General features: G+C 40.0%; 2 protein-coding genes across 3 annotated transcripts in view; one reads left to right on the forward strand and one right to left on the reverse strand.

The window, feature by feature from the left end:
• Nucleotides 1-225: 225 nt before the first annotated feature.
• Nucleotides 226-15,451, reverse strand: LOC125233792 (transmembrane protease serine 11D-like). The gene is made up of 8 exons (XM_048139898.1): nucleotides 15,319-15,451; nucleotides 6,118-6,139; nucleotides 5,435-5,588; nucleotides 4,964-5,121; nucleotides 2,975-3,064; nucleotides 2,465-2,559; nucleotides 1,262-1,346; nucleotides 226-496 (listed from the first exon to the last, which is right to left on the reverse strand). The coding sequence occupies exons 1-8, from the start codon at nucleotides 15,361-15,363 to the stop codon at nucleotides 384-386; spliced, it is 762 nt and encodes a 253-aa protein (XP_047995855.1). The 5' UTR covers nucleotides 15,364-15,451; the 3' UTR covers nucleotides 226-383.
• Nucleotides 3,088-20,004, forward strand: part of LOC125233791 (probable cytochrome P450 6a17) — a 48,528-nt gene continuing 31,611 nt past the window's right edge. Inside the window, exon 1 of one of the 2 annotated variants that reach the window (XM_048139897.1) lies at nucleotides 3,088-3,396. Coding sequence is in view for 1 of the 2 variants with exons in the window: in XM_048139896.1 (XP_047995853.1) it covers nucleotides 18,273-18,564 (292 nt within the window). In the remaining variant the exon portion in view is untranslated. Of the gene's footprint in view, nucleotides 3,397-17,739; nucleotides 18,565-20,004 lie in introns of those variants that run through there. The other variant, XM_048139896.1, reaches the window with a different exon arrangement.

The raw sequence follows: 20,004 nt of genomic DNA on the forward strand, positions 1-20,004 counted from the left end.
GTGACAACTTGTGTTGTGGAGTGGGAGGATGAAGTGTAATGTAATGATTGTAATGAACCCTCGTGGATGTCTGCCGTTGTGTATTATATAGGATTGGGTTTACTGCCATTTCTCAACTCACTAATGGAGCGGCAGTTACACATCGTCTTTACTACTAGTTCTAGCCCGGGATCAAATCAAATCTCTCCCGTGGTTCATAAAAGGGATTGCAATAAAAAGCCAAAGAACAAGTTATCGTTTATTCAACTGGGTCCATCCGCGGCGAGAGTAACATGAGTCACGATTTTATGGCATGTTCCATTTATTCACGATGTGCATAAGTGTAGTTCAAATAAACAATGATGTCGTGACTACCGTTACTCTCACGTGGCACCCAAGGTTTCTTAGTTGTCGACGATGATGACGTCCTGGCGCTGTTCCGGGGCAGCAGCGCGGCCGAAGTCCACTCCGGTGATACCGGACACCCAGTTCACTTGAGCGCTGGTGCGGATGAACACTGAGAAAGGAGGATGCCATTTTAATATGGAATTTCTTAGGTGATGTTAGAATTATCGTGAGTACCTACTACAACAGTTACTCCAGCAGAATATTGAGCATTTAAAGCTTGGCCACACATGCGCGTTTTGATAGCGAAGGCGGAGCGTCAGCGGAGCGCAACGATAACGGTGCGCCGGACGAACGCCGGCGGGAACTAGCGAGCGCGGATTGCGCTACCATTGCGCTCCGCTAACGCTACGCTATCAAAACGCTTTATGTGTGGCGGAGGCTTTAGCGAATCAGCGGCTGCGGTAATAAGGTAACTAAGTACGGCCATTCTTCTTCTGGTGAGAATTCCCTACTAATTCTGCGAGTGAATGCTCAACTCAAAGTCACTTCTGTCAGCACTTAGTTGTATGTTGGCAGCCAATATGGCACTGGTCCCACCGCGAGCTAGTAAGCTATTAGCTATCGGCTATAAAAACGAACAAAAGATAATCACTCCCATGTAAATAAAAGAGACACGGCGATGTTTATCACCTCGCCCAGCGGTTAGCTATCAAAATCGCCGTGTCTCTTATTTGCACGGGAGTGCTCATCTTTGTTCGTTCTTTATAGCCGATAGCTCATAGCTTACTAGCTCGCGGTGGGACCAGTGCCTATAGGAGACAAGAGGACTAGTAATAATCGGTCTTGGTATACATAGAGCCAGACTTAGTTAAGTCGACAACGAATCAACGATTTTATAGGACAGTCCTCTAAACTCATTTTATTGTGAACTTACCAGCTTCGTCACCACGGAACTCTCCCTTCCGAGAAAGTAAGCCGACCAGCAGTCCGTCGCCGACAACAGGGGCGCCGGAGTCGAACTGTAACAAAATAACATTTTCAGTACAGATGGTGTTTTTTTTACGCACTAGTGCGAGAAGTGGTTCATTATATGCCAGGTCGAAACTTCGGAGGCTCATCTGTACTGAAAAACGTCGTACGATACACGTGCGAAAAGGAAATTCGTAACTCATCATCATCAGAAATTTAAGAGCTGGGCTCTTGTCGGTGAAGCAATCTCCAGCTATATCTTTCCTGGGCTTTTTCTTTGACAGCCTGATACGACACGACATTCACTTTCTCTTTCACTTGGTCCATGTATGCCCTCCTTGGCTTTCCTCTCTTTCTTCTTCCTTCTACTTTCCCTTCTATGATGATCTTGATGAATTCGTCGTGTCGTAACAGGTGTCCCAACATATTTCCTCTTCTGCATTCAACAGTTCTTAAAATATACCTATTTCTTTCACTCTGTTTAAGACTTCTTCGTTTCTCGTTCGTAACTCGTGTCGATTTAAAACACTCCCTTCGGTCGTGTTTTAATTTATCGCCACTCGTCTCGAACTTCCTTTTTTACGCACTTTTATCGTAATGTACTATTATAATATGATAATATCAATAATATGTCCCACGCCATACATAGGTACCGTACCCACACATAATAGATGTGCAGTCTGACAAAAAAAGAGTAAATAATAATAATAGGGGCGCCAGACGTTAGATTTCTATGAAAAATGTTATTACATACATACACACATACATATAATCACGCCTGTACCCCATAAAGGGGTAGGCAGAGCACATGAACTACTAAGTTTCAGTGCCACTCTTGGCAAAAAGGGGTTGAAAGAAATCCAAATTATGACATTGCAGTGACAGGTTGCCAGCCTCTCGCCTACGCCACAAAGCCACAATATAACCCATATCCCACAGTCGACTTCTACGACACCCACGGGAAGAAAGGGGGTGGTGAAATTCTTAACCCGTCACCACACGGGTAGCCACAAAAATATTATTATTTAATAATATTTATATTATTTAATGACAACACACAAGGCTGACGGCCAATTCCCGGAAAAAGGGGGCAATATTTCCTGATGAGATACCTGTAACAGCTATAGGTAGTAGGACAGTAGGTACTAGATGTTATAGCACTTTATACCTCAGTAGCGGAGATATTCTCGCCTTCATAGATGACGGCTTGTTGGTTTTCGGCAACAATGGTCACGTCCCAGCAGTGGAGGAATTCACCAGCGGCTGCGGATACATAAAATTAAACATTAGATAATGTTATACGTATAGTATGTATATCTAATTTATTAATGAGGTGCTTGTGACAGTTCTGTATTTGAGGATGTGATTAGGAAAGGTCTAGAATCATTAGAATGAGGGTCAGCAACAATGGGGTACTAGGCCGGGAAAACGCTAGGTTGAAGAAGAAGCCTGGCAGGCAAGTATGATGGTCGCGCGATAAATGATAAAACATCGCACTTACAAATAGTGCGAGAGGGACGGCCTGATGTTTTATCATTTATTGCGCGACCATGCACCATGCTTGCCTGCCTGATGTGTCTCATGTTGGTAGCAGTGCACCTACGTTCAATAGGCGAAGCGATTCAACGAATTTCCTACTTCTCACCATTCGTATACAATTTGGTAATAAAAAACTCACTGTCGGGTTTAGATTCTCCATAGGCGCAGTAGTTGGCACGATCGGGAAGGCCACTGTTGGCTGCGGGCAGAGGGATCACGGCGATGTTCGCTGGAAATAAACAAATATATAAATTTTCGATAAAGGAGGGTATATCGAGCGTTCCTTTTTACAGAGGTGACAAATCTTTTAGGTTACTTATTGAATGACTATAAAAGTCATCTTGGGGTGTACTTACAGGTGAGTTCGGTGATGCGGTTGAAGTTGACCAGAAGCGATGTTGTTCTCGTGTCAGCCGGTACCAGTCGCGATTGCGAACCACTGTGAAAGACTCGAGACGAATCACCTCTGCGACACCGAAGCGGATCCAGATGAAACAGACACCAGCCATTGAATTCCAGTATGAAGTGACCGTGGGAACCTTGGGGTGTACGTACTTACAGGTGAGTTCTATGACGCGGTTGAGGTTGACCAGAAGCGAATATTGTTCTCGTCGCGGTTGCGAATCACTTTGAAAGACTCGAGACGGATCACCTCTACGGCACCGAAGCGGATCCAGATGAAACGTACACCGTGGAACTTCAGTTTGAAGTAACCTTGGGATATTATATATTCCAACAGGTGAGTTCGATGACGCGGTTCAGGTTGACAAGAGCGATGTTGTTCTCATGGGTGAGTGGATTCCAGTCGGCGTTGCGAATCACGTTGGAAGACTCAAGTTTACTCGGGTCGGGACGGATCATAGATGAAATGGACGCTGATAAAACTTCAGTATGAAGTCTTCTCGCATACTTGCATCTTGTATACTTACAGGTGAGTTCGATGACGCGGTTCAGGTTGACCAGAGCGAGGTTGTTCTCATGGGTGAGTGGGTTCCAGTAAGGTAACGGACCCAATCATGGACAGTTTAAGAAAAATTTTCGCCTCTTTTTGATATTTCACTCATAAATGTAAAAATTCTACCGCTAAGCGTGTTAAATCTTGAATGTCCAATCCTTCTTTTACAATTTAAGCGTATTGCAGTATGGATACTCCTATTGGTTTCTTCATAGTTAACAAATTAAAAATAGGTGTTTTTTCTCCAATTATGGACGGCAGTTCTCCAGTAATGGATCCCCCATTATGGACAGTGAAATAAGTTTAAAATTTTACTTTTAAAGCCAACTGATACTCAATGAGTCAATATTATATACCATAAATGCAATTAGTTTGAGTTATTTTAACATAGGATTGTTTCTTGTAAATTTTGGTTTTGTAAATTGTTCCTTGTCCATCATAGGAGGTAGGCAGTTTTTCGGTTCCAGTAATGGACACTCGCAAAATAACGCCATTTCTTTATATCTTTGGAGCAACTTACTAGTATGTTTTATACCTTATCTCATGCCTAATGCAGTAAGTAAAACGCATTCAAGTTTACACCGAGTATTATTTTTTTATTATTTTTTACATGAACTCAACTCTCTTAGCAACATTACTAAGAATTTGTCTTGATATTTTTTTCAGTAAACTGATGAATTTTATCTTGTCGCCAAATCCTTCAGAAATAACCGAATTAATTGAAACTTCAAAATGAAACAGCTCTACAACTCTAGTTTATGGTACATAGCCGTCAGTTTTTAGAAACTAATTTTAGATACTTATTTTTAAGGATTTGTGTTTTTTTGTCCATAATGGCATCACCGTCCATTATGGGGTATTTCACCTTAGGAGTTGCGAATCACGTTTGAAGACTCAAGCTTACTCGGGACGGATCATAGATGAAATGGACGCTGATAAAACTTCAGTATGAAGTCTTCTTGCATACTTGCATCTTGTATACTTACAGGTGAGTTCGATGACGCGGTTCAGGTTGACAAGAGCGATGTTGTTCTCATGGGTGAGTAGGTTCCAGTAGGAGTTGCGAATCACGTTTGAAGACTCAAGCTTACTCGGGACGGATCATAGATGAAATGGACGCTGATAAAACTTCAGTATGAAGTCTTCTTGCATACTTGCATCTTGTATACTCACAGGTGAGTTCGATGACGCGGTTCAGGTTGACAAGAGCGATGTTGTTCTCATGGGTGAGTGGGTTCCAGTCGGCGTTGCGAGTCACGTTCGAAGTCTCGAGCACTAGCGCGGGACGGATCACCTCTACGGCAGCGAAGCGGATCCAGATGAAACGGACACTGTGGAATTATTATTGATTTATCGTCAGGTATACTATTTAATACTAAATTTCACATGTTTTTTAAATCAAGTAAGTACTTAGTATTGATTATTGCCGAATTATCGCTAAGCATATAATGTTTTATCCAACAGTGATTTCAAGGTATAATCGGATTGTTTATAAGCTATAAACTCTCTAATGCAGTGTAGTGCAGTGGGCAAAGCACTCCAGGAAACTGCTGGTAGAAATGGCCAAACGCAAGTCGACCACCCAAGGCTTCTGGCCCAGAGCTACTACTACCTACCTGCTAGAATAGTTATAAAGACACTTACTCTCTAACGCAGTGTGCGGTGGTTAGGACCCAGCTGGGGTCAATAAGCGCGCCGATGCAAGACTCGAGGAATCCGCTGGTAGAAATGGCTAGACGCAGGTGCACTACCCAAGGCTTCTCGCCTAGAGCGGGGACCGTCTGGTCGTGGTGTCTAACTGGTAGGACATTTAATAATTAGTTATTTACACAGAATATAATAGAACATACATTCCGGCGGCCAAACATTTCTGGGCATCTGTACATTTGATGACTAATAAGTTCAGCGAATGCTTCGATTCAATATTAAATGCAGTAAAGACAGGTCAAGTTTTCGGAATCGAACTTACACAACTTACTGTTTTTACTCTATAACCTGAATTGTTAAAGTCACTTGTTAGAGTAGGAAGTAGGAACATACATCATTTATGGTGCTCCCACACTGGGCTGCTATTATAACATTTATTACCACCACCAGATACCACCATTAGGTACAACTTAGATGTTATGAATTCATCATCAGGAAAATTTAAAAACTTGACCCCCTTATTCATAAACGTACATTAAAGTTATCAAGCCGATAAAGTTTGTTTGTCCCTTTTCGACGTATATTAGTGTGATAGAAAGGGACAAACGAACGTTATCGGCGTGATAACTTTTAAATTATAACCCCCTGAATAAGGGGAAGTAATTTATAAATTAACGTACCTTTGACAGCTGTGCTGCGGGCCTGAAATAATTTAAATCGTTATCTTAATTATTCGATTTTATTATTGATTTATTAGAATGTTCTAATAAAACAGGTACCTATGTACAGTGAGCCGCAAAGGTGCATGGCGAATTTATCAATGAGTTAATTCATAATGTACGTGTGCCGCGGCCGCTGCAGGACACCATCGCGAGCGCAGACTTCTGGCCGAAAGGTGTGGTTTTTCGGCGGTTCCGGGGCAACCTGCCGAATCCTACACCGGGGCAAACGACGCAACGGAGCCACGCTGTGACGTCATCGCCCAAATGAATTAATTAATATTCTTTTTTTTTGTTCTCTTTTTTTGTCTTTTTCTCTCTTTGTTTTTGTTATCTAAGTTTCGTGACGCATTGGTTATACTGTAAGGTCATGTAAACATGTTTTTTAATAAATAAATAAATAAATAATTTCTCCATGCGCTTTTGCAGCTCACTGTACCTAAGTTCTGAGCAAATACGTAACTTTTATATTCGATACGAATTATACCTAAAGCGATAGATAACACGTATCGTCAGCAATCAATCAGCAGGAAGATTTAGTTGCTTATACTAAATAGGTATATAAAATCAATCATTAGTCGAAATTATCATATTTGCTGGTATTTTTTATGTCGGGGAAATGCCCACAGATTACCTATATGTTAAGAGGGCATTCAACGAAAACGTCGCAATAATGTAAAATTGATAGTTTTAGTCGGCAAAATGCTACACTTTCCGTCATCTAAAAGACTTATTAAGTTCAGGATTCGATTAGGACATCTTCTTAACTTACATGTTGTGAGACTGGATTTTTAAAAACTAACTCACTTAATTAATTATGATTTTTTTTCTGGTGCATGTTTAGGAAAACCCGCGAAAAGTGCTGACTTAGTCCGTCTAATTTGTAAAATTTGGATAGTTTTGAATGATTCAAGTGGTAAATTTGTATTATGTATATCCTGTACTACAATCTTCTGAGACTACTTCTTTGTTATAAGGCTTTAGAATAGAGTAAATGAGGATATGATGAATCCAATTTGTTTCAGAAATCACCTCAGAATAAGTGTCAATTTCTTCGAAAACTTACGTGTTTTTGAAGTAGTTTTAATATAAAAATAATCTGTAACGCTTACTCAAACAGATTTTATGCAAAAGTTTTCTATTAATTGCAATTTAATATTTTTGACGATTTTTTAAAAATGCCTCCCTATTACCGGTTACGCGCGCTTGCGATGTCAGTACCGCGGCAGAGCTTGTAGAGGCAGGACGTATGTTAGTCCGCTCCGCACGCGGCTCGACGATCGCGAAGTTATTTTGTCATTGTGTGCGGCACCCGCCGTGTCCAAAACCGCACTTGTGTGCGTGTTTGGCTGTACTGTTGCATGTATACTGCGACCGAAAACTTTGATCCTTGGGTTGACGACTTTGGTAACTAACTAATTAACTTGACTAATATTTTTAGTAAGTATTATTTATTATTGAATATCATTTTAGGTTACTGACTCGTCTCAACAAAATCTTTGACAATAGATGGTACTCAGGATCTGATGATGAAGTCATGAGTTCTCATCAACCAGGTCTTGAAACCATTTCGTGTTTGGGCTCGTTTGATTCACCTCAACAAGATCTTTGACAAGAGGTGATGGTACCCAGGATCTGATGATGAAGCCGGAAGGTAGTCATGAGTTCTCATCAACCAGGTCTTGAAACCATTTCGTGTTTGGGCTCGTTTGATTTGCCTCAACAAGATCTTTGACAAGAGGTGATGGTACCCAGGATCTGATGATGAAGCCGGAAGGTAGTCATGAGTTCTCATCAACCAGGTCTTGAAACCATTTCGTGTTTGGGCTCGTTTGGTTCGTCTCAACAAGATTTTTGACAAGAGATCTGATGATGAAGCTGGAAGGTAGTCAAGAGAATTCATCAACCAGGTCTTGAAACCACTCCGTGTTTGGGCTCGTTTGGTTCGTCTCAACAAGATCTTTGACAAGAGGTGATGGTACCCAGGATCTGATGATGAAGCCGGAAGGTAGTCATGAGTTCTCATCAACTAGGTCTTGAAACCATTTCGTGTTTGGGCTCGTTTGGTTCGTCTCAACAAGATCTTTGACAAGAGATGGTACCCAGGATCTGATGGTGAAGCCGGAAGGTAGTCAAGAGTATTCAACAACCAGGTCTTGAAACTCTTCTGTGTTTGGGCTCGTTTGATTCGTCTCAACAAGATCTTTGACAAGAGATGGTACCCAGGATATGATGATGAAGCTGGAAGGTAGTCAAGAGTATTCCACGACCAGGTCTTGAAAACACTACGTGTTTGGGTTCGTTTGATTCGTCTCAACAAGATCTTTGACAAGAGATGGTAATCACTCTTTTATACTCTGGCGCATCCACTGTCTCAGTGTGTCAACAGTCAACTAAAGCAGGTAGGCGTAGCGTAGAGTTGTATTTCCTTACAAAAAACTAATACATAGATGTGGACCTTCCTGTGCTCCATGCAATTAAAACAACATAATATTTAAAAACCGGCCGAGAGCGTGTCGGGTCACGCTCAGTGCCTACACTGAGCGTGGCCCGACACGCTCTGGGCCGGTTTTTAAAGCCGCGTTGGTAAATAGCCGCTCGGCTCTTCCGTAGTTTTCCATATTTTTCAAAAACTACAGAACCTATCAAGTTCAAAACAGTTTTCCTAGAAAGTTTATAAAGTTCTACTTGTGTGATTTTTAAATATTTTTTAAATATTATGGTTAAAACGTTAGAGGGGGGGGGACACACTTTTTTTTCCTTTAGGAGCGATTATTCCCGAAAATATTAAGATTATCAAAAAACGATTTCAGTAATTCATTTTTAAATACCTATCCAACAATAAATCATACGTTAGGGTTGAAATGAAAAAAAAAATCACTCCCTACTTTACGTGTAGGGGGGGGGGGGGGTACCCTAATAAAACATTTTTTCCACTTTTTATTTTTGCACTTTGTCGGCGTGACTGATATACATATTGGTACCAAATTTCAGCTCTCTAGTTCTAACGGTCACTGAGATTATCCGCGGACGGACGGACGGACGGAGGGACAGACAGACAGACATGGCGAAACTATAAGGGTTCCTAGTTGACTACGAAACCCTAAAAACACATTTTAAATATAAAAAAAACTACTTAAAATTAAAGAAAACCGATCTTAGTTCCATTATATATATGTACCTAGAAAACATCATCATCTTCCTTGCGTTATCCCGGCATTTGCCACGGCTCATGGGAGCCTGCGGTCCACTTTGACTACTAATCCCAAGATTTGGCGTAGGCACTAGTTTTTACGAAAGCGACTGCCATCTGACCTTTCAACCCAAAGGGTAAACTAGACCTTATTGGAATAAGTCCGGTTTCCTCGCGATGTTTTCCTTCACCGAAAAGAACCTAGAAAACATATCATATACAAAATGAAATAAAACTAAGAAAACGGATTATATTCATTATACGCGATATAATCTGATTCCATAAATTTATTTCATGAGTAACTATCGCGGTGACAGAAGACAATATTATATACACAATTTATTATATTATAAAAGTTTTTTAATTTATTTCTTCCAAGGCTACACACGTTTTAATAAAAAAACTGTGATAAGTTTAATAATTAAACTAAAAGGTCAAGTATTTATGCACGAAATCATGTATGCAAATATGTAATATATATGGTGGTGTTTTTACGCAAGTATCAATAATGGTTAGTCCGCAACGCTACTGACGGCGTGGCGGTACCGACCATGAATGCTAGCCCTTTCGCTCTAGCCGCACGTAAGGTTGGTTCGAAGAGGATCGCACGCTATGTCTGTACCGCAGGCTACAATCGTTATGCTTCTGGTTATAGTGTGCGTCTGCACACAGGCGCACGCCAGCGCCGCCGGCGTCGAAATTCGAGCAAGCAGATTTTTTGAAAGCGCTCTTATGCACATTTTTGCGGCCTTCGAAGAGTAGGTAACATTGCTATTAGGCACTGGTCCCACCGCGAGCTAGTGAACTTATATGAGCTATCGGCTATAAAAACGAAATAAAGATAATCACTCCCGTGTAAATAAAAGAGACACGGCGATGTTTATAGTTAGGCACCCAGCAGTGAGCTATCAATATCGATGTATTTTTTTTGCACGGTTGTTCGTTTTTACTTATAGCCGATAGCAGTTATAGGCTTACTAGCTCGAACGGTGGGACAATGTTTAGTGCAACTGACTCTACTGCAAAATAAACTGTTAAGAGCGCTTTCAAAAAATCTGCTTGCTCGAATTTCGACGCCGGCGGCGCTGGCGTGCGCCTGTGTGCAGACGCACACTATAACCAGAAGCATAACGATTGTAGCCTGCGGTACAGACATAGCGTGCGATCCTCTTCGAACCAACCTTACGTGCGGCTAGAGCGAAAGGGATAGCATTCATGGTCGGTACCGCCACGCCGTCAGTAGCGTTGCGGACTAACCATTATTGATACTTGCGTAAAAACACCACCATATATATTACATATTTGCATACATGATTTCGTGCATAAATACTTGACCTTTTAGTTTAATTATTAAACTTATCACAGTTTTTTTATTAAAACGTGTGTAGCCTTGGAAGAAATAAATTAAAAAACTTTTATAATATAATAAATTGTGTATATAATATTGTCTTCTGTCACCGCGATAGTTACTCATGAAATAAATTTATGGAATCAGATTATATCGCGTATAATGAATATAATCCGTTTTCTTAGTTTTATTTCATTTTGTATATGATATGTTTTCTAGGTTCTTTTCGGTGAAGGAAAACATCGCGAGGAAACCGGACTTATTCCAATAAGGTCTAGTTTACCCTTTGGGTTGAAAGGTCAGATGGCAGTCGCTTTCGTAAAAACTAGTGCCTACGCCAAATCTTGGGATTAGTTGTCAAAGTGGACCGCAGGCTCCCATGAGCCGTGGCAAATGCCGGGATAACGCAAGGAAGATGATGATGTTTTCTAGGTACATATATATAATGGAACTAAGATCGGTTTTCTTTAATTTTAAGTAGTTTTTTTTATATTTAAAATGTGTTTTTAGGGTTTCGTAGTCAACTAGGAACCCTTATAGTTTCGCCATGTCTGTCTGTCTGTCCCTCCGTCCGTCCGTCCGTCCGCGGATAATCTCAGTGACCGTTAGAACTAGAGAGCTGAAATTTGGTACCAATATGTATATCAGTCACGCCGACAAAGTGCAAAAATAAAAAGTGGAAAAAATGTTTTATTAGGGTACCCCCCCTACACGTAAAGTAGGGAGTGATTTTTTTTTTCATTTCAACCCTAACGTATGATTTATTGTTGGATAGGTATTTAAAAATGAATTACTGAAATCGTTTTTTGATAATATTAATATTTTCGGGAATAATCGCTCCTAAAGGAAAAAAAAAGTGTGTCCCCCCCCCTCTAACTTTTTAACCATAATATTTAAAAAATATTTAAAAATCACACAAGTAGAACTTTATAAACTTTCTAGGAAAACTGTTTTGAACTTGATAGGTTCTGTAGTTTTTGAAAAATATGGAAAACTACGGAAGAGCCGAGCGGCTATTTACCAACGCGGCTTTAAAAACCGGCCCAGAGCGTGTCGGGCCACGCTCAGTGTAGGCACTGAGCGTGACCCGACACGCTCTCGGCCGGTTTTTAAATATTATGTTGTTTTAATTGCATGGAGCACAGGAAGGTCCACATCTATGTATTAGTTTTTTGTAAGGAAATACAACTCTACGCTACGCCTACCTGCTTTAGTTGACTGTTGACACACTGAGACAGTGGATGCGCCAGAGTATAAAAGAGTGATTACCATCTCTTGTCAAAGATCTTGTTGAGACGAATCAAACGAACCCAAACACGTAGTGTTTTCAAGACCTGGTCGTGGAATACTCTTGACTACCTTCCAGCTTCATCATCATATCCTGGGTACCATCTCTTGTCAAAGATCTTGTTGAGACGAATCAAACGAGCCCAAACACAGAAGAGTTTCAAGACCTGGTTGTTGAATACTCTTGACTACCTTCCGGCTTCACCATCAGATCCTGGGTACCATCTCTTGTCAAAGATCTTGTTGAGACGAACCAAACGAGCCCAAACACGAAATGGTTTCAAGACCTAGTTGATGAGAACTCATGACTACCTTCCGGCTTCATCATCAGATCCTGGGTACCATCACCTCTTGTCAAAGATCTTGTTGAGACGAACCAAACGAGCCCAAACACGGAGTGGTTTCAAGACCTGGTTGATGAATTCTCTTGACTACCTTCCAGCTTCATCATCAGATCCTGGGTACCATCTCTTGTCAAAGATCTTGTTGAGACGAACCAAACGAGCCCAAACACGAAATGGTTTCAAGACCTGGTTGATGAGAACTCATGACTACCTTCCGGCTTCATCATCAGATCCTGGGTACCATCACCTCTTGTCAAAGATCTTGTTGAGGCAAATCAAACGAGCCCAAACACGAAATGGTTTCAAGACCTGGTTGATGAGAACTCATGACTACCTTCCGGCTTCATCATCAGATCCTGGGTACCATCACCTCTTGTCAAAGATCTTGTTGAGGTGAATCAAACGAGCCCAAACACGAAATGGTTTCAAGACCTGGTTGATGAGAACTCATGACTACCATCTGACTTCATCATCAGATCCTGAGTACCATCTATTGTCAAAGATTTTGTTGAGACGAGTCAGTAACCTAAAATGATATTCAATAATAAATAATACTTACTAAAAATATTAGTCAAGTTAATTAGTTAGTTACCAAAGTCGTCAACCCAAGGATCAAAGTTTTCGGTCGCAGTATACATGCAACAGTACAGCCAAACACGCACACAAGTGCGGTTTTGGACACGGCGGGTGCCGCACACAATGACAAAATAACTTCGCGATCGTCGAGCCGCGTGCGGAGCGGACTAACATACGTCCTGCCTCTACAAGCTCTGCCGCGGTACTGACATCGCAAGCGCGCGTAACCGGTAATAGGGAGGCATTTTTAAAAAATCGTCAAAAATATTAAATTGCAATTAATAGAAAACTTTTGCATAAAATCTGTTTGAGTAAGCGTTACAGATTATTTTTATATTAAAACTACTTCAAAAACACGTAAGTTTTCGAAGAAATTGACACTTATTCTGAGGTGATTTCTGAAACAAATTGGATTCATCATATCCTCATTTACTCTATTCTAAAGCCTTATAACAAAGAAGTAGTCTCAGAAGATTGTAGTACAGGATATACATAATACAAATTTACCACTTGAAGCATTCAAAACTATCCAAATTTTACAAATTAGACGGACTAAGTCAGCACTTTTCGCGGGTTTTCCTAAACATGCACCAGAAAAAAATCATAATTAATTAAGTGAGTTAGTTTTTAAAAATCCAGTCTCACAACATGTAAGTTAAGAAGATGTCCTAATCGAATCCTGAACTTAATAAGTCTTTTATATGACGGAAAGTGTAGCATTTTGCCGACTAAAACTATCAATTTTACATTATTGCGACGTTTTCGTTGAATGCCCTCTTAAAAAAATACGGAATACTACGGAACCCTACACTGAGCGTGGCCCGACACGCTCTTGGCCGGTTTTTAAATACCTATTATAAAACTAAGTTGCATAAAGCTTGTAGCATTAAGAAATATGTCAAAAGATAAATAAAAAAATAAATACGGTACTTAGAAATTTCATAACTCCCTTGGGAGAACGATTTTTCTATAACTCCCGCTCCACCGGCGTGCAAAATCACATTTAGTGTGCGAATGTGATGAAAAAATTTTTTTCAGTACAGATGGTGTTTTTTTTACGCACTAGTGCGGGTCACTATCAAATTTACCTTATCGCTAAAAGACTATATAGCTGACACGTCTGGATTGTGTTATGTCTTTGTGGCTACGTAGACATGAATGCTAAATGTGTCTTTAGCAAAACGTCTGGATCTTAAAACGTAACAATTTAAAATGATCTAACTGCAAAACATCTTCATCTTCGAATGTCTGTATTACAAAACAGACATGAACGCTAAACGGTCAAGGAGCAAAAAATCTGGATTGTTTAATGTTTTTATTGCTAAATAGAATAAACGCCAAACGACCCGTTAGCAAAACGTCTGGTTTTAAAATGCTTAAGTGTCTTGAGAATTCAAACCTTCTCGCACTGTTAATAAGAACTGTTCTGTTACATATTTATAAACCATGGTGATGACACATTATATTTCCGGACGTTTTGCTACTGAATAGTTCTGTGTTGACGTCAATTAACTAACTACACTTTTGGCTTTTTAGATATGCTAATCATACGGACTATGTATATTTCCAGACGTTTGGCTACTCATTCATTCTAAGTCTTAGCCATCCAGTTAAATTTACTTTTTGCTGATTGAGTATTCTACTTTCATGTCATCCCAGCTGAATTGACTTTATACTGACTGTATATTTAAATTTTCTGACATCTAGCCGAAATAGTCGTTTAGCGATAAGGTAAACTTGATAGTGACCCACTAGTGCGAGAAGTGGTTCATTATATGCCAGGTCGAAACTTCGGAGGCTCATCTGTACCTACTGAAAAACGTCGTACGATACACGTGCGAAAAGGAAATTCGTAACTCGTGTCGATTTAAAACACTGATCCCTTCGGTCGTGTTTTAATTTATCGCCACTCGTTTCGAACTTCCTTTTTTACGCACTTGTATCGTAATTTACTATTAATTCCAGCAGGTAAAAATGCATTTTATCCACTAGTGGATACAAGCGTGAATCCAGCTTCGTGCCCAGGGGGGGGTCACGTGGTAAAGGCCCAGGCCCCAGGGGGGGGGGGGGGTCACGTGGTCTATTTGTATGGCCAACCTAGGCTCCGTCATGACCCCCCCCCCTGGATCCGCGCATGAGTGGATAAAGTAATTTTACTTTGAATATAGTCAAATTTTCTGCTTTAAAATTGATAAAAGTGGGTGAATCTAGTGATGAAGATGATTTACCACCTGTGGAACTACTGGAAGCAGTGGAAAACGCGTTTTTTGCGTTGTAGTTTCCTCGCTATAGTGAGGGGAAAAGTTTTGTGTTAAGTTCCGGATTCTATTCTCGGAGAATCGTTTCACTTGCTCGTTTTTCACACTTGGCGTTAAAATACAACGTTGCACCCTTGTAAAACAAATAAGAATTACCTGAACGGCAGCTACCACACAAAGCAGAACTAAAGCGAGTTTCATCTTGATGTCCAAAACTGCGACTGAAGAGTTAATTGAATATAGCTAATATGAGATATTAATAATATTTAGATAGGATATCACAAACGTCACTCATATCTGTTGATATCAGGGATTATGAGGTTAATCCACTGGTAATTCTTAATTAAATATAGGTATATAATGTGATCGGAAGATAAGTGCGATTATTTGTTTCATTAATAAGTAATATAATTAAGTATTCAATATAATGATGATATTAAGTATACAATATGTCTTAAAACTTTAAGTGCTTGTTACCACTTTGTAATTTTTACCTCTATTGTTTTTTTCTGTTTTTCTTTTATATGTAAGAAGTTATGATATTATTTTAATTGATATTACCTAAGACTGAACCATCTCCTCCACGGGACAGGCATCTGCCTATGCCTAAAATGAGGAGTTGTCATATTTTCATTTTAACGTTGATCATGTCTTTTTTATATATCACTAGTTTTTGCCCGCGGCTTCGCTCGCGTTAGAAAGAGACAAAAAGTAGCCTATTGTCACTCTCCATCCCTTCAATTATCTCCACTTAAAAAAATCACAATTCATCGCTCCGTTTTGTCGTGAAAAGCGGACAAACAAACAGACACTTTCCCATTTATAATATTAGTATGGATCGACATCATTGTATTAACCCGCTCAAAAGGATCAAAAACTAACACCATTTCAAAAAACTTTTTTTACTGCCATCCTTCATGTTTGGCAATAGGTGCCTATGTCCCAATCCCAATAAACTAATCAAACTAGTCACGTGAACCTTTACCACGTGTTTCTGACCACGTTTTCACCAACAACCGATCTCAAACCTCACCCGAATGGGATAAAGTCGAATGTGAGTTCGGTGTATTCTACCATTCACCGGCTTCGACCGACCACTGGGCCTACTCAGCGTACAAACGCTTATGATAATACCGTTATCGTAGCTAGCTATCTCTATCGCTCTTTCATATTAGCGCGACAGAGCCAGACTGCGTATCTATCGGCTTCAAGCGGCAACGATTGTCATTTCTGCTAGGCCGTCTGATCCGTACTCGCAAGAGATTTGTGACCTAGAAAATGTAGCGTAGCTCTTGACTTTCTCAATTTGAGATGTGAAAATAAGTGTTAAGTAGGTACTTAACTGACCTTAAAAAAATAAAAAACGAACGATTGCCGAATGACTGATTTTGTTTGGAATTGCTTGCACGAAATTACAGTGTGCACTAGGTCTTAGTTACTTAATAAATTTAATGTAAATATTTATGTAGTTATGTAAGTAATTTGCATTTATTAGGCGTTAAATTAAGTCTAAGTGGGATTTATAAATTCTAGATCATTATTAGAATCTATAAGTAGTATACATTTCAATATTTCAGCTTTTTAGGTTATGGGCCCATTTTTTTTGGCCGGCTTTCTGTTTTAGTTATTTTACCACGCCAGAAAAACGCTAGACCCCAGTTAGATATTTGTGAACACCTATCTTTCAAGACCGTTCCGATATATGTACATACATATCTAATAAATAAAAAAATAAATAAAATTCATCAACTTAGCCCCAAACTAAGCAAAGCTTGTACTATGGGTGCTAAGCGACGATATAGATACATAAATAGATAAATACATACTTAAATAACATCCAAGGCTCAGGAACAAATATCTGTGCTCATCACACAAATAAATGCCCTTACCGGGATTCGAACCCAGGACCGCGGCTCAGCAGGCAGGGTGACTACCGACTGAGCCAGACCGGTCGTCAAATCTAATGGCGACTGTACTATTGGTCAGAGGTTGTCAATGGTGTGCAGTGCAAACAGTTTGTGCAATTCGGGTTAAGATGACTGGACCTTGTGTCGCAAGAATAAAACCCTCCACAGAGACGGACTCGACAGAATTTGAATCCTATAGCTTTTGTTGAGGTAGGTCATCTCCAGATTAAGTAGTTATTGTGACGAAACAATTTGGCTTTGGATTTGATATCCTTTGATATCTTGAAATAAAGTGCACCTAACATTGCATGTTACCCCACCCCACCCACCTGCTACCACTTTAGGTGCAAGTTTTTAAACGTGATGAAACTTAAATATTTTTTAACACAATATGTGGCGGCGATGAGGTTAAGGGCCGGTTTCATAAACCCTATAGATTTTCGACATCGTAATTCCGAAAATTGCCATGTATGGTATGATAAATTGATAAGTGTCGATTCACTGATGGACTCTCAGGGCAGACACTTTTGGAAGGTTACGACTGTATCTACTCGTACCCATAACACAAGCCTTATTGAACTTACATGGATTAGACCGACTTGTGTAAATTGTCCCATATAGAGGTATAGTATTTGCTTATTAAGTAATTACGATTACTTAGAGGCCTAGACCGTTTTTAAGCGTTAAGATGTTTACTAAAGCATAGAACAGGGGCCGAGATATGCCGGTAATATTAGATCCTATTGCGTCTCTGTTGGACTTTCTCTGTTACAGCATCGCATTGCGCTAGCATTTGTTAACTCATTCGGCTTTTGAGCACAAACTCGTCGACAGTCGCCATGACATCATTCCAAATTCGAATTTGACATTAGAATTTGCGAATATCGCGGTCTTTTCGCGGTGCGATAAGCGGCTGGAGGTCGCTCTAAATTCAAAAGTGTTTTCTTTTTTTTTTAATTGCCAAGTTTAGTGACTATTGTTTTTTTTATTGAGTTCACGGTCAGTGCACTTTTAGCCGGATTGCAGTGTGTGCAGTGCATTAGGAATGTAGATTGAACTTGATGATTTTAACATAATGGAATTAACGGACTAAAGTATAAAAAGTAACATTTAGAATTTTCAGTTCATTTGTACATGTTTTAAGCTAGACATACAAAATGGAAAAAGATTATTTCCAGCTATTGAGATAGAAAAAAAGTCAATATGTTTGGTTTTAAACGTTCATCTGTGCAGTTGTTAGTGATTTTGTCTTGGTGTTTGCAAGAGTGGACGTTTAATAATGTTGTGTTATGGTACACATTTGCGTGCGGGGTATGGTTATCAGGATTGTTGTGCCTGTTGACATATGACCATGACTATTGGTCCGACAGGGGGGTGTTTTCACCCCCTGCTTGGCCTCTCGTTGGTCATATATTATCTGTGGTCCTCTTTAGGGAGCAAGGAGGAATTTGCTTCCTAAAGATCTATAATAAATACAGACATCTCAGGTTTTTGGGTAAGTTTTTTCTGTTATTTCTTGGTTTTTATGCCACTTTAAGTTAGTTCATTGCTGATTATTCTATACATTGTGATAATTTTCTAGAGGCTATAGCCGGGTTGGAAGTTGGAACGCTTGGCGGGCCGGATCTGGCTTGCGGGCCGGGGTTTAACGACTCCTGCTCTAACATAAGGCAAAGCCTACAAAGTAAGCTGACATATTGACCTTCTCATACAATAAAATTTAGCGAACGTTTTGACGTTGACAGACGGTTTGGTGCAACCGACCCTTATTTAGAGGTACATGTAGGTATAGGTACTGCTCTGCACGGGAAGCATGGTCGTGCGATAGACGATAAAATATCAGGCCGTCCCTATCGCACTTACAAATAGTGCGATAGGGACGGCCTGATATTTTATCACTTATCGCGCGACCATAATTGCCTGCCTAGTCTGTCTAATTTAGGGTTCTATTCTATCACTAAGGATAAAACGATTGAAACAGTACGGTCCGGACGCGCGCAAAATATCTTTTATAAGTTCATACTCTTAACTCCTCATTTTGTTCCCTGGATATAACATTGTTGTAATATATTTATGCTATTAGATGCATATTAATCAGAATTATGACGATGCATAGGTACCATATAATAAAAAAATATAATGTAGGCTAGTCTTCTACGACACCGACGGGACGAAAGGGGTGGTAAAATTTAGGGAGTAATTAAGTATTATTGCGGGTCAAAAATCATGGCCAGCTCAGGCCAGGGCCCGTAGCCGAATGGCATTTCTGCGACGCGAAACGCCACAGAAACGCCGCAGAAAGGTAGTCTGTCTCTGTCGCGCCAATACCCAAGAGCGATAGAGATAGATAGCTACGAAAGAGATAATATCATGAGCGTTTGTGCATTCGGCTACGCACACAGGACCGGGGCGTAGCGTATCAGAAGACAGGCCTTAGAGGCTCAGCAGTGGGCGATAAAGGGTTGATATGATGATGATGATCGTTTCATAGCTATCTCGATCTTATTGTTCGCAACGGAGTGTCAACGATTGTACGTTTGGCTAGAGACCCAGAAACCGTCAGGTTTCTATTGGTCACGTATTGTGCGGAAGAAAAATTTATTCGTATATAACTGCGGAAGTTTTTTTTTCGATAAGCTCTATTGCGATTGATTGTACAATTGGACTAGGACCTAGTCACTAGGTAATACAAATAGGAAATACCAATATCACGTGATCATAAAAATAAATAAATAAATATTATAGGACATTCTTACACAGATTGACCGAGGCCCACGGTAAGCTCAAGAAGGCTTGTGTTGCGGGTACTCAGACAACGGTATATATATATATATATATATATATATATATATATATATATATATATATATATATTATATAAATACTTATATACATAGAAAACATCCATGACTCAGGAACAAATATCTGTGCTCAT

This window comes from Leguminivora glycinivorella, chromosome 15 (assembly GCF_023078275.1).
Source record: "Leguminivora glycinivorella isolate SPB_JAAS2020 chromosome 15, LegGlyc_1.1, whole genome shotgun sequence".
Classification (NCBI taxonomy): domain Eukaryota; kingdom Metazoa; phylum Arthropoda; class Insecta; order Lepidoptera; family Tortricidae; genus Leguminivora; species Leguminivora glycinivorella.

Excerpts from the sequence above, each read along its gene's own strand:
- LOC125233792 (XM_048139898.1), bottom strand. The coding sequence starts at position 15,363 with ATGAAACTCGCTTTAGTTCTGCTTTGTGTGGTAGCTGCCGTTCAG. Across the intron at positions 3,065-4,963 it reads CCGCGTCATCGAACTCACCT|CGAACATCGCCGTGATCCCT; the intron begins GTGAGTATACAA and ends GTTTATTTCCAG. Across the intron at positions 497-1,261 it reads GTTCCGTGGTGACGAAGCTG|TGTTCATCCGCACCAGCGCT; the intron begins GTAAGTTCACAA and ends CTCCTTTCTCAG.